This window comes from Equus przewalskii, chromosome 7 (genome assembly GCF_037783145.1).
Source record: "Equus przewalskii isolate Varuska chromosome 7, EquPr2, whole genome shotgun sequence".
Taxonomy (NCBI): Eukaryota; Metazoa; Chordata; class Mammalia; order Perissodactyla; family Equidae; genus Equus; species Equus przewalskii.
The window spans coordinates 39,379,109-39,392,438 of NC_091837.1; the positions used below are offsets into that span (position 1 = coordinate 39,379,109).

At 36.7% G+C, this 13,330-nt stretch overlaps 1 protein-coding gene across 12 annotated transcripts in view; it reads left to right on the forward strand.

Annotated features, from left to right (window-relative positions):
• SPIRE1 (spire type actin nucleation factor 1) overlaps positions 1-13,330 on the forward strand; it is a 216,885-nt gene that overhangs the window by 140,054 nt on the left and 63,501 nt on the right. For all 12 annotated transcript variants that reach the window (XM_070629574.1, XM_070629577.1, XM_070629566.1 and 9 more), the window contains 2 exons: positions 690-767; positions 4,724-4,888. In XM_070629574.1, coding sequence (XP_070485675.1) covers positions 690-767; positions 4,724-4,888 — 243 coding nt within the window. The remainder of the gene's footprint in view (positions 1-689; positions 768-4,723; positions 4,889-13,330) is intronic.

Consider the following 13,330-nt stretch of genomic DNA (forward strand, 5'->3'; position numbering starts at 1 on the left):
GAATTCTGCCTCATGGGTTCTAGTGGGAAGCCACAAACAAATGTAAAATTACAGTGTTGATAAGAACCGTAGAGGAAAGGTTTATGGTGCTATAAAATTGTCTGACAGGAACATTTGGCTTAATCAGGGAGGAAGAGAAGGCTTCCCTGAAGAGTTGGTGATCCTGCTGAGCCTGATATCTGAAGGAAGACAGAAGTAGGCAACGAAAGAGACCGGGCATGGGGTGAGGAGAGGAGGGCAGGCAGGGCAAGACCACTTGAGAAGTCCAGGCAAAATAAGAAGGTGTTTGGATTAAGGGATTTGCAGTTGAGATAAAAAGAGGGTTTAAGTAAAAAAAAAAAAAGGAAGGAAGTAATATCTATGAGATTTAATGATGGATTGAATATGGAGGTTGAGGGAGAAGGAGATGTTGATACAGCTTAGAAGATGTGAATTAATATTGTGACTGAAGGTTTAACCACGGGCCTAAAAGGAGATTAGAATGAACAGTCTCAGTTCATCCCTCTGTAGGACTGTATCTGTTTTCGTTCACCACTGACTGAAATTTACAGAGTAGATTCTTGACTATCTGTGTCAGTAACTCTTCTGTATATATTTTATCTGAAGGTATCTGTAAGAAATCTTAATTTGAGAAGTTAGCTTAATGAAAATTTTATTCCTAAATGTTTTATTTTTATTTTAATTGGTAGAATCTTAAGAAGATTCAAGAAATGGAAAAGAGCGATGAATCTAACACAGACCTAGAGGACCTGAAAAACGCTGACTGGGTAAGATAGCTGGATATTCTCTCTGTTCTGTTTAGTGTTGAAGAAATAGTATAATGTTTTCTAAAATGCTAGTTATTAAGGACTGCGTATGAATTTATGTTATTTGAATTTGAATGCCTAGTCTTAAATTTGAGGAAATAACTATTCCCCATTTTTAAAAACTGTGATTTTATTAGAACCACTCCAGCGTCTCTGAGAATTTTGGTGTCTTCACTATTGACCTTTCTAATTATATTAATACCTTAGTATACTCTTGTATGTAAGTCAAAGTTTAAGCTCTGTTTCAGAGTAAGGTGTGAATATATGATGTAATACGTTCATTTATCCAATGAATGGTTAGTGGATTAGGGCCCTGGGGATGCAGAATGAATAATATGAGGTCTTTGCCCTCATAAAACAGAAGACGGATTTCTAGAACAGATGATTGCAGTGTATTCCAACGACACACTTTGAGTATCTCCTGTTTTTCCAGCATGGTACTAGATCCTAGTGACACAAAGTGTCCCTACCCTCGTATATGAGTTAGAGTCAGGCAGGCATGATGGCCTTGGGGACAAGACAGTGAATGTCATGAAGTTAGACTGAGGTATGTCCAATTGTCAGTGGGAAGACACATTTTAGGACTCTTACTTTTCAGGTTAAGGATACTGGATAAATAACGACATCATTAAATGAGGGAATAGGAAAAGATGCAGATTTGGGGATATGAATGAGTTGCTTTTGACCATATTAGATTTTCATTGTTTGCCGTATTCTTTTCTAACAGCTTTATTAAGGTGTAATGAACATACAATAAGCTGCACATATTTAAAAAGTATAATTCAGTGAGTTTTGACATGTACACACGCACACATACATACCATGAAACCATCACCAAAATAAAAAAAAATGAGCCTATCGTCACCCCCCAAAGTTGTCTCATACACCTTTGTAATCCCACTTCCTGCCTCCCTCCTCCCTAGTTTCCAGGCAGCTAGTGATCTGCTTTCTGTCACTATGGATTAGTTGGCATTTTCTGGAATTTTGTATAAATGTAATCAAATATCATGTGCTGTTTTTTGCTTGGCTTCTTTCATTCAGCATAATTCTTTTGAGATTTCATCATGTTGTTGCCCGTATCAATAGTTTATATTCTTTTTATTGCTGAGTAGTATTCCATTTTATGGACTTGACACAATTTGTTTATCCATTCTTCTGTTGATGATCATTTGGGTGTTTCCTCTTTGCATTATTCTTAACTTATTGATGATATTTTTACTGAGATATTTGGAATCATATTAATCTGGAACATTTAAGAGTAAGGTTAAAAAACAAGTAGCCTATATTGTCTTATAAGCTAGTAGTGTTTGTCATTTTAGAATAATGCTGATTATCAAGTTTCCTTTGTATAGGAGAATACTGTGGTAGTGTTGCCCTAGGTGTATTTTATCTTACCTAATAAATTTCTAAATTTGTTTTCCTAGACATTGAAGCCAAATAAATAATTTCAGATGTTCAGAAGTTAGCAAACAGCTAGTATAAACTTGAACTAAAAATTTAATTTATTGCCTTAAGGCAGCCTCATTTAAAAACCGGTATGATGCACTAACTCCAAAGGGAATTGCCTTTGCCTTGATCATCAGCTTTTCTCATAAGATCACCAAAACAAATTACCCAGAAAGACTAGAATGAAATGAAAGAATAAGAAATAGAATGAGGGAGAATTAGAATATCTCTAATGGCAGAATCTAAACATCTCAGAATCTCCCTAGTGGAATAAGGGGTAAATGATAAAATCTCTAGGAATACATATAGTGACAGTTGTGTATTATTTTATATAATAACTATGACTTTAATTTCTGAAAAGTTGTAGGTAAAATTTTTGCCAAACAATAATACATGAAGAACTGGATACATAAAAATATCTGGAGCCAGCCCCGATAGCCTCGTGGTTAAAGTTCAGCGCTCTCTGTTTTGGTGGTCCGTGTTCAGTTCCTGGGTGGGGAACCACACTACTCGTCTGTTGGTAGCCATGCTATGGTGGCGGCTCACATGAGAAGAGCTGGAATGTGTGACTGTGTGCTGGGGCTTTGGGGAGGAAAAAAAGGGAGAGGAAGATTGGCAACAGATGTTGGCTCAGAGTGAATCTTTCCCAGAAAAAAAAATCTGTTTGAATCCTTTCATAAATTATAGCAAAAGCTTCTAATGGGAGTAATCATTCCCTAATTTATCTGTTTTGAGAATTCAGAGTTTCATGTGTCAAGTTTTCTTAAAGCCTGAGGAGGTTAAGAGAAGAGACAGTATTTTAAAAGATGAGATGATATTTGAACTGGATCTTATAGGAATGTGTAATAGAAGTTGGGACAAGAGCATTCCCAAGAAAGAAATCTAAATATTTTAGGGATATTGTGTTAGAGTATCTTTAACGGCAGAATCTAAGAATCTGTTTAAAATATGAATATTTTAGAAGATTTCTAATGGATATACCACAGTATTAAGTACCTCAGATCCTTTTTGGAATAAGAAATGGTGTACATTTTTTAAAAATCAAATCGTTTTTGAGGACGTTTTTGAGAAATTTAATTAGAGTTATTTTATGTAGACAATTCTTATGAAATACATTACTTAATTTTTGATAAATTTAGCTATTTGAAGCCACTTACTAATTTTCACAAACTACAATATTTCAGTTAAATATCATATTGATTTTCCTTTCACTGAAGTAGAGATTATGACACCTTAGTTTATAGGCAGGAAAACAAAGGCTTAAAGTATAATAATATACATATTTAATATGTTTTGTGTTATTATAAGTACTTCATGTATATATCATTCTCTTGAAGGGCAGACAAGGCAACTTGCTGTTATTTGTAGATAAGAAAACTGATATTAAATAATTTCTGCAAAGATAACAATAACATAAAAATTGGTAGTTTTGAGCACTTTTTGTGTACAGACCAGTGTATGTCAGCTCTGGTCTTCTCAACAAGTTATGAAATATGACATTCTTTTATTGATGAGGACGCCAGAGTTCAGAAAGGTGACACAACTTGCTGGATGTCAAGGGGCTAGTAGGTGGTTGTGTCACTTAGCTGTGGTCACAATAATGCTGTGTAACTGAACACTATAAAATCACAGTGGCATAAAGCAATAACATTTACTTAGCTCATGAGCCTGCAAATCAGTTGTGGTAGGTCCACTCTGTGTGTTCCTCTTCCTTCCTCTGCGTAATTGTGCCTTTGGGCATCATGCCAACACAGGCATAATGTTCTCAAGGTGATAATAGAAGCATGAGTGACAAACCTATTGTGCATTTGCTTTTGAAGCCTTTGGTCACATCATATCTACCACTATTCCAGGTAGCCAAACCCAAAGGCAAGGTGTGGGAGATACACTCTTCCCCTTTAGTGAGCAGAGCCGCATAACAGGGTGCAGACACAAGGAGGCGTGAAGAACTGAGACCATTAATGCAGCCTACCACGATGGCCGAGTTAGGGTTTATGCCCGGGTGTCTCAGCAGATCTAGTTTGTGGATTCTCAACTGACTTTCTACCCACTTTTTAGTATCCTAAAATCTCATTATTTATTTATATTTCTTTTTGGTGAGGAAGATTCGCCCTGAGCTAACATTTGTTGCCAATCTTCCTCTTTTTGCTTGAGGAAGATTCACCCTGAGCTAACATCTGTGCCAGTCTTCCTCTATTTTGTATGTGGGATGCCACCACAACATGGCTGATGAGTGGAGTAGGTCTGTGCCTGGGATCCAAACCTGCAAACCTGGGCCACTGAAGAGGAGCCTGCAGAATTTTAACCGCTCAGCCGCAGGGCCGACCCCTCTAAAATCTAATTTTTAAAATCATTTTTGTTTAGTTTACTCAGTGTTTTGTAATCCAGGCTCTTCATTTTTTCTGCATGACTGTAGCTGCTCAGAGGAAACTATTTATTCGTTGATGTCTCTCCACCCTTGGTTCTTTCAGGCTCGATTCTGGGTACAGGTGATGAGGGATTTGCGGAATGGAGTAAAACTTAAGAAGGTCCAAGAGCGGCAGTACAACCCTTTGCCCATCGAATATCAGCTCACTCCTTATGAGATGCTGATGGATGACATTCGATCCAGAAGATACACTTTGCGAAAAGTGATGGTATGTAACAAAGAAAACTTTATTAGTGGGCTCAGATGGTTATTTTCAGTAATTTTCTATGTTGAAATTATTCTTCTCAGTATTATATTTTGAAAATTATTTCTTCTCATAAAAGTAACATATGGTCATTGTAGAAAATTTGGAAAATACAGTAAGCTCAAAGAAGAAAAGTTACAAATGTGTAATTTTACAACCCAGAGAAAAATTTTGCAAACCTGATGGTGTATAACCTTCAATCTTTTTTCTATACATTTTATTTGGACAAAATGGGTTAATATAGAATACTTTGTTTTGTAACTAGTTATTTTCACTTAACATTTTCCAATGCCATTATATATCAACATCATCGTTTCTAAGTGACTACGTCTTTTCCAGCTTATGGCTGTACCAAAATTTATTAAATTAATTAACTTGTATCTGGTTATAAGCAGCCTATTTTGTGTATCCTTGTATATGAATCTTTTTAAATAGCTACAATGAAATCCTTGAGTTACGTTCTTAGAAGTGGAATCTTGATAGCTCTACCTTTGAAATATGTCCTGAGTCTGACTACTCACCACCCCTACTTCACATACCCTCTATTCCAAGCCACCATTATCTCTCATTCAGACTATTGCAGGGGCCTCTAAGTGGTCTTCCTGCTTTTACTCTTGCCCCTTTTCAGTCTGTTTTCCCAAAAACAGCCAGAGTGAACCTCTTAAAGCAAAAATGTAATGATGTCATTGCCCTGCTCAGGACCTTCCACTGCTCTCCACCACCCTCAGAATTGACTCCATGTCCTTACTTTGGCCCGCAAAACCCCACAAAGTTGGGTCCAGTTTTCCTCTCAGACCTCGTCTTCTGCCACTCTTCCTGGTTGCTTTCCCCGCTCAGCCACCCTGGTCTCTGCCACTGTCTTCAAAGTGCCTGGCCTGCCCCTGGGGCTCAACATTTGCTCTTCCCTCCCTGTGGTTCTCTTTTCCCACCCGTCTGCATAACTTGCCTCTTCATTTTTTAGATCTCTGCTCAAATGTCCCCTCATTAGAAAAATCTTTACCCATGTGTTTCAGTGGCTCACATTGCCATATATTTTCAGATTTACTGTCTGTCTCCCTTACAAATATAGGGACTTAGTTCTTTTGCTGTTTCATCCCCCATGACTAGAACATATGCCTAACACACAGCCAACTGCTGAATACTGTGCTCAATAAGTAGTTGTGGGATGAATTAATGAATTATATCCAGATTTTTTATGAAACACAACACTTGGTTTTATAATAAATAGATTTAAGTAGCTATTTGAGCTGTTTGTTAATTAATTTTAATAAGCTACAATATTTCAGCTAAGTATTGTGTTGATTTACTTCACAGTAAATCTGATTTACTTACCAGACGAGGAAACCGAAGTTTGGAGATGCTCAGTAACTTCCCAGTTCTTACCACCATTATAAGGCAAAGCCCGATTTTCAGTCTTATTCTGTCTGATCCCAGAACCTGTGCTGTGTGCCACCCACATATTACCAAATTGCCTTCCAGATATATTGTGATGATTACTGTTTACAACAGAATAATTTTGCCCATTTTGTCACATCCTTGACCAACGTGGATATCTTTTGGGGTTGACCAATCTGAGTGGGAGAAAATACTCTTTCATTTTTAAATTCTGTATTTCTTTGGTTACAAGTGCATTTAAACATTTTAAAATATATGCCAGTTGTTTGTATTTCTTAATTTTACTTTAATTTAACAAGTATTTATTAAGCACTTTGTATGTGCCAGGTACTATTCTAGACTCTGGGAAAAGAACATAGTACAGTTCTTGTTCTCACAAAGCTTACAGCATGGTGGGAGCCACTGATAATTAGACAAGCATATACAATGTGATAAGATAAGTGGAAGGAGTTATATGCCAAAAAGCATGTTCAAAGGCCGAGAAATAATGAGATTTGACACAAGAAAACAGTAACAAAAATTTGCCATAATTCAAGTATAGAATGGAGTGTAGGAAATTGTGAGGAGTGGAGTTGGCAAGGTGAGTAGGGACCAGCTCATGTGCTAGATGTCTCAGGGGCGGTGCAGAGGATGAGACAAGAGGACAGTTCAGGACAGACCATGAGGAGCCTCAGTGTTTGCAAGATGAGAGCAGAGGAAGGTGGTAAAATAAAGACTGAAAAGGTGTAACTAGAGAGAAAACAAGGAAGGTGGAAGTAGGGTCACAGCTGCAAAGGGGAGGCCACAGTATTTCAGGAAGGTAGAATGCTGCTGGAAGGTCAAGTAAGGTCAGCACTGCAAAGCGTTTAACGGATTTAGTGACATGGAAATGATTTGTTACTTTATTACGTAAAGGAATAGAAACCAGATTGTAGGGTGGGAGGTGAAGAAATGGAGACAGCCTGAGTCTATGTGCCTCTTTTAAGAAATTGAAAGGAGATCAAAGAGTAGCATCTAGAGGAGACATAGGGTTGAAAAAAGCTGGCTTTTTCTTTCTTTCTTTTTTTTTTTTTTTGGTATTATGACTTAATTTGAGCAAGACTGTAGGGAAGGAAAAAGTAGAGAACTAGAAGCTGGGAGTGGAGTTTGGCGGGTTGCAGGCCTGAAAGAAGGCAAGGAGGAAGGGGAGAAGAATCTGCTTCACCACCTTCCTTGTCTCTGAGGACAACCACTGCCCACTCTTCTTTGCCTTCTTTCATGCCCTCGACGTAAGAATTACTCAAGATTTGGCTCTTCTTCTAGAGTTCTTTCATGCTCTACATTTTCTCCCTTACAAACTTATGAATTTGGTTATCACCTCTACTTCAAAACTGATGTGACTTCAGTTCCAAACTGTCTCTAATATATTAAGTACTTTGTATTTTCCAAACTTTGTCCTGGGGATCTTTGCCAGGATTTCTCAAACCAAATATATCCAAGACTGGTCTCACTGTTCTGGGTCCCAGATTGCTTCTCTTTCTGTGTTCATGTAAGGTCATCATTCTTCTACTCACCAGGCTAAAATTTTTTAGTTTCAGTTTGAGACCTTTTCTTTCTTGCTGTCTTTTTAAATGACTTTTAGTCAATCAAATGCTTTAGAGTAAATAAAATTGTTTACTTCACATTTTTGGGGAAAATAGATTTTTCCTGATTATAAAAATAATTGTCACAATTTTTTAAAAACTTCACTGATACAAATACAAAAAAAGTGCACAGTAGAAATCTTCTGTAATCACAAAATAGAAATGACTGCTGTTAACACCTTTTTCTACAAATATGTGCACTCATTTTTTTCTCTTGCCTCATATCTGGTTCGTCAGTAGGTATTCTTAATGCTTTCTCTATTTTCTCTATATTTTCTTTTGCATCCTTCCTGCCTCTATTCCATTCTCCTTCCAAACCTCCCGATACTTTATACTGCTACTGGATTTATCCTTCTGAGGCCCAGCCTTGATAGTATTATTCTGTTACTTGGAAACCTTGTATCTTTCCACTGTCAGATAGTAGCACTAAACGTGTGTGTGCGTAATTCTATGAAATTTTGTCACATTTGTAGATTCGTGTAACTACCATTACAAGATACAGAACTGTTCCTCCACCTCACGTCTCCTGTGTGTAATCCTTCATAACTGCTTCCATCCCCCTCCTTCTCCCCATCCCTAACCACTGAGCTGTTATCCATCTCCTTAATTTTATTTCAATAACATGTAATTTTAATGAAGTGTATATTTCAATATAAATGGAATACTATAGAATATAACCTTTTGAGATTGGTTTTTTCCACTCAGCACTTATTCCTTGAGATCCATCCAGGTTGTTATGTGTATCAATCATTTACTCTTTTTTGTTGCTGAGTAGTATTCCATGGGATGGATATACCATAGTTTGTTTAACCATTCACCTATAAAAGGGTGTATAGGTCGTTTCCAGTTTGGTGATATTATGAATAAAGCTGCTATGAACGTTTGTGTACAAGTTTTTGTATAGATGTAAACTTTAATTTTTCTGAGGTAAACATCCATGGTGTAAGTATTGGGTTATGTTGTAAGTGCCTGTTTATAAAAAACTGCCAAACAATTTTCCAGAGTGGCTATATCTCCATTCATTTTACAAAAATTTATTTTAATTTTATTTGCAAAGACTTCTCTGAGGTTTTGTGCCAAGTACTGGTGATATTAACATGAATGTAAGATCCTATTACAGTCTAGTTAGGAAGACCAATACATGATGAGTGAAAGAGTGGGTGTAAGATATAGAAGAAGCAGCCAGATCTTTAAGTACATGTTAAGGGAGGCTCCAATGAAAGGTTATTCTGGGGTTGGAATTTGAAGAATGAATAAGATTTGACCAAGTGGAATTGGATGTCACCCACAAGGGACATCAATTATTGAAAAGGTCATGCAATGACACAAGTATAAATGGTAGGAGATTGGAAAATATGTTTAGGTTCAGGTGATGAGCAAAAGGCAGCTGTGTTGTTCCTGAAGAGAGGGCTGGGCCCTTTTCACCAAACCTCTAGAAACTGAGTAAGGTGCATCTGCCCGTGTCTGGCAATGTTCTGCACATTCTCTGTGGAAGGTGATGTTGGCTGCTGGCTCCACTCCCTTCTCGGCCATCCATACCCTGCAGGAGTCTGACTCATCACAGCCGAGCGCTTGCACTGCTGTGGAAACAGTGGAGCTTACAGCTTAGCAGAAAAATCCAGTGCTATCAAAACATGCTGAGAAAAGCATCTCAGGGACATCACCACCTTGTGAAGGTACATCTCCAATTTATGGCCAGTAACCAGGAGCATTCTGTGATCTTGTATGCAGGAGGTAAAATGGTTGGAACAGTAAGGGTGCGCTTTAGAATGATAAGAGGCCATCAGTAAGTGTATGTGCTTCAACCAAGTCTTCAGTGACTAACGGATGATAATTATACCCAGATGTAATACACCATGCTTTTGCATACATTTTCCACAAAACCTGTGTCCTTTTTCTATGTACATGCTCATTGTAGAAAAAGTTTAAAAGACACAATTAAAGGCAAGTTTCCTAAACATCTTCCACCTAGACCATTTGACATCTTGATGAAATTCTTCCAGTCTCCTCCTTATTGATTAATTGATTGATAAGATTGATAGATAATTATTATACACAAAGTGAATCATATTATATGTACTGTTTTGTAGCCCTTTTCACTCTAATTTCCTCTGAAGAATGAATGGCTGCACAGTATTTCCTTGTGTACATGCACTGTAACTTATTTACCCAGGTGTCTATTAATGGACATTTAGATTGTTTCCAGTTTTCATTGTTTTAATCAGTATTACGATAAATATCTTCATACAAACATCTCGCACTATTTTTTCCTTGGTTTAAATTTCTGTTGGTGAGATGCATAGATCAAAGACTACTATGCACATTTTAAAATTTAATATATGTTGCCAAATTTCTCTCCAGAAGGATTGTACCAATTTACACTTTTACCAACAGTGAGAGGTGATTCCTGATGCCAATACTGGGCAATGTTATCTTTTCCAAAAATGTCTACATATTAGAAGTTTATTTTCTCTGGTTGAGCACTCAACCGTAATCTCAGGTGATTTTCCTCCATATCCAGAAGAAATTATTCAAAATTTCCTATCATTGATTACCATAAGCAAGTGTTGCTGCTGCTTTATAGATCATTATTATTTCTATTGGATCTATCACCGGTGTCTTTTACCTGTTACCCTTGATATAGCTAAATCACTTTATTAAATAATTGTACTAAACAGTAGTCAAACTTACCTGATACTCAGAATTACTTAAGGTAGATTCCTCTTGTAGATTACTTAAGGTAGATTCCCTTGTAGATGCTGATTTAACAGGTCTCAGCTGGGGTCTAGGAATCTGTATGTTATCAGAGCACCTGGGTGAGGCTTAAGATCGTGTATTTGGGAAATAATGGTATGTGGTAGAATGACAAAGAACTGTGCATCCAAGTTGGAAAGTATTTACAAGCATAAAGAATTATTTTTCTTCTGTGGTAAATGAAAGGCTTTTAAAGTACGAGTCTGATCGTCTTATTTTTTCTTATTTTCTTTCTTTTTTTATTAAGGTAAAATTCACATAAAATTGTCCACTTTAAAGTGTACAGTTCAACAGCATTTAGTATATTCAAAGGGTTGACAAGGTTGTGCAACCTCCATCTCTAGTTCCAAAATAATTTCATCACCACAAAAGGAAACTCTGTACCCATGAAGCAGTCATTCTCATTCTCCCCTCCCCTAGCCCCCGGCAACCGCTTATCCACTTTCCATCTCTGTGGATTTGCCCATTCTGGATATTTCATATAAATCGAATAATATAATATTTTGTGTCTGACTTCTTTCATTTAGCATAATGTTTTCGAGGTTCATGCACATTGTAGCTTATAGGAGTACTTCATTCCTTGTAAGGTGGAATAATAGTTCATCATTTGGATATACCATATTTGCTTACTCCTTCATCGCTTGATGGACATTTGAGTTCTTTCTACCTTTTCACTATTTATTGTGAATAGTGTGGCTACGAATAATCATGTACAAGTTTTTGTTTGAATACCTGTTTCCAGTTCTTCAGGGTATACACCTGGGACTGGAAAAGTAGGATCACATGATAATTCTATGTTTAACTTATTGAAGAACCACCAAACTGCTTTCCCCAGTGGTTATGTCCTTTTATATTCTCATTAGCAGTATATGAGAGTTTCAGTTTCTCTATATCTTTGTCAACACTTGTTACTATCCATTTTTGTTTTTAATTATAGCTACCATAGTGCGTGTGAGGTGGAATCTCATTGTGGTCTTGATTTGTATTTCCATAATGACTAATAATGTTATGTATGTTTTCATGTGCTTGTGAGCCATTTGTATATCTTCTTTGGAGAATGTCTATTCAGATCCTGTACCCATTTTTACATTGTGGTGTTTGTATTTTTATTGTTGAATTATAAGAGTTCTTTATATATTCTGGATACTAGACCCTTGACAGAATATGACTTGCAAATATTTTCTCCCATTCTGTAGGTTGTCTTTCACTCTTGATAGTATCCTTTGATGCACAGAATGTTTAATTTTGCTGAAGTCCAATTAATCTATTTTTCTTCTGTTGCTTATGTTTTTGGTGTCATATCTAAAAAAAATCAATTGCCAAGTCCAAGGTTATAAAGATTTACCCCTAGATTTTCTTCTAAGACTTTTATACTCTTAGCTCTTGTATTTAGGTCTTTTATCTCTTTTGAGTTAATTTTTGTAAATGGTGTAAGGTAAATGTCAAACACATTCTTTTGTATGTTGATACCAAATTGTCCTAGCACCGTTTGTTGAAGAAATTATTCTTTCCCTATTTAATGATCTTGGCATCCTTGCCATAAATCAAGAATGTATGGGTTTATTTCTGAACTCTGAATTCTGTTTTATTGATCTATAATGTCTATTATGCCCATTCCACACTGTTTTGATTACTATAGCTTTGTGATAACTTTTGAAACCAGGAAGTAGGAGTCCTCCAACTTTGTTCTTCTTTTTCAGAATTGTTTTGGCTATTTGAGGTTCCTTGAGATTCCCTGTGAATTTCAGGATGGGATTTTCTATCTCTGGAAAAAATACCATTGGGATTGGAGATTGTATTGAATCTGTAGATCACTTTATGTTGTAGTATCATCTTAATAGTATTAAATCTTCCAATCCATAAATATGGGATGTCTTCCCATTTATTTAGGTCGTCTTCTTTTTTTTTTAGTGAGGAAGATTCGCTCTGAGCTAACTTCTCTTACCAATATTCCTCTTTTTTTGCTTGAGGAAGATTAGCCCCGATCTAACCTTTGTGCCAGTCTTCCTCTATTTTGTATGTGGGTTGCTGCCACAGCATGGCTTGACAAGGAGCGTATGCCAGCACCCAGGATCCGAACCTACAAACATGGGCTACCAAAGCGGAGCATGCCAGACTTAACCACTACGCCACAGGGTCGGCCCCCTAGGTCTTCTTTTATTTCTTTCAGCAGTGTTTTGTAGTTTTCAGTGTACAAGCCTTGCACCTTGTTGATTAAATTTATTCCTTAGTATTTTGTCATTTTTGATGTTATTGTGAATGGGATTTTTCTCTTAATTTTTTTCCCAGATTGTTCATTGCTCATGTATAGAAATACAACTAATTTTTGTGTGTTGCTCTTATACATTGCTGAGTTTATTAGCTCTAATAGTTTTCTTGATGGGGTATTTATGATATTTCATATTTATGTTTGTATTGTCTGTGAAGAGAGATACTTGTACTTCTTCCTTTCTAATCTGGAAGCCTTTTAATTACTCTGGCTGGAACCCTCAGTTCATTGTCAAATAGAAGTGGCAAAAGCAGGCATCCATGTTGCTGGATTCCTGATTTAGGGGGAAAGCATTCAGTCTTTTACCATTGAATATGATGTTAGCTATGGTTTTTCATAAGTGACTTTTATCACGTTGAGGAAATTTCCTTCCATTCCAAGTTTTTC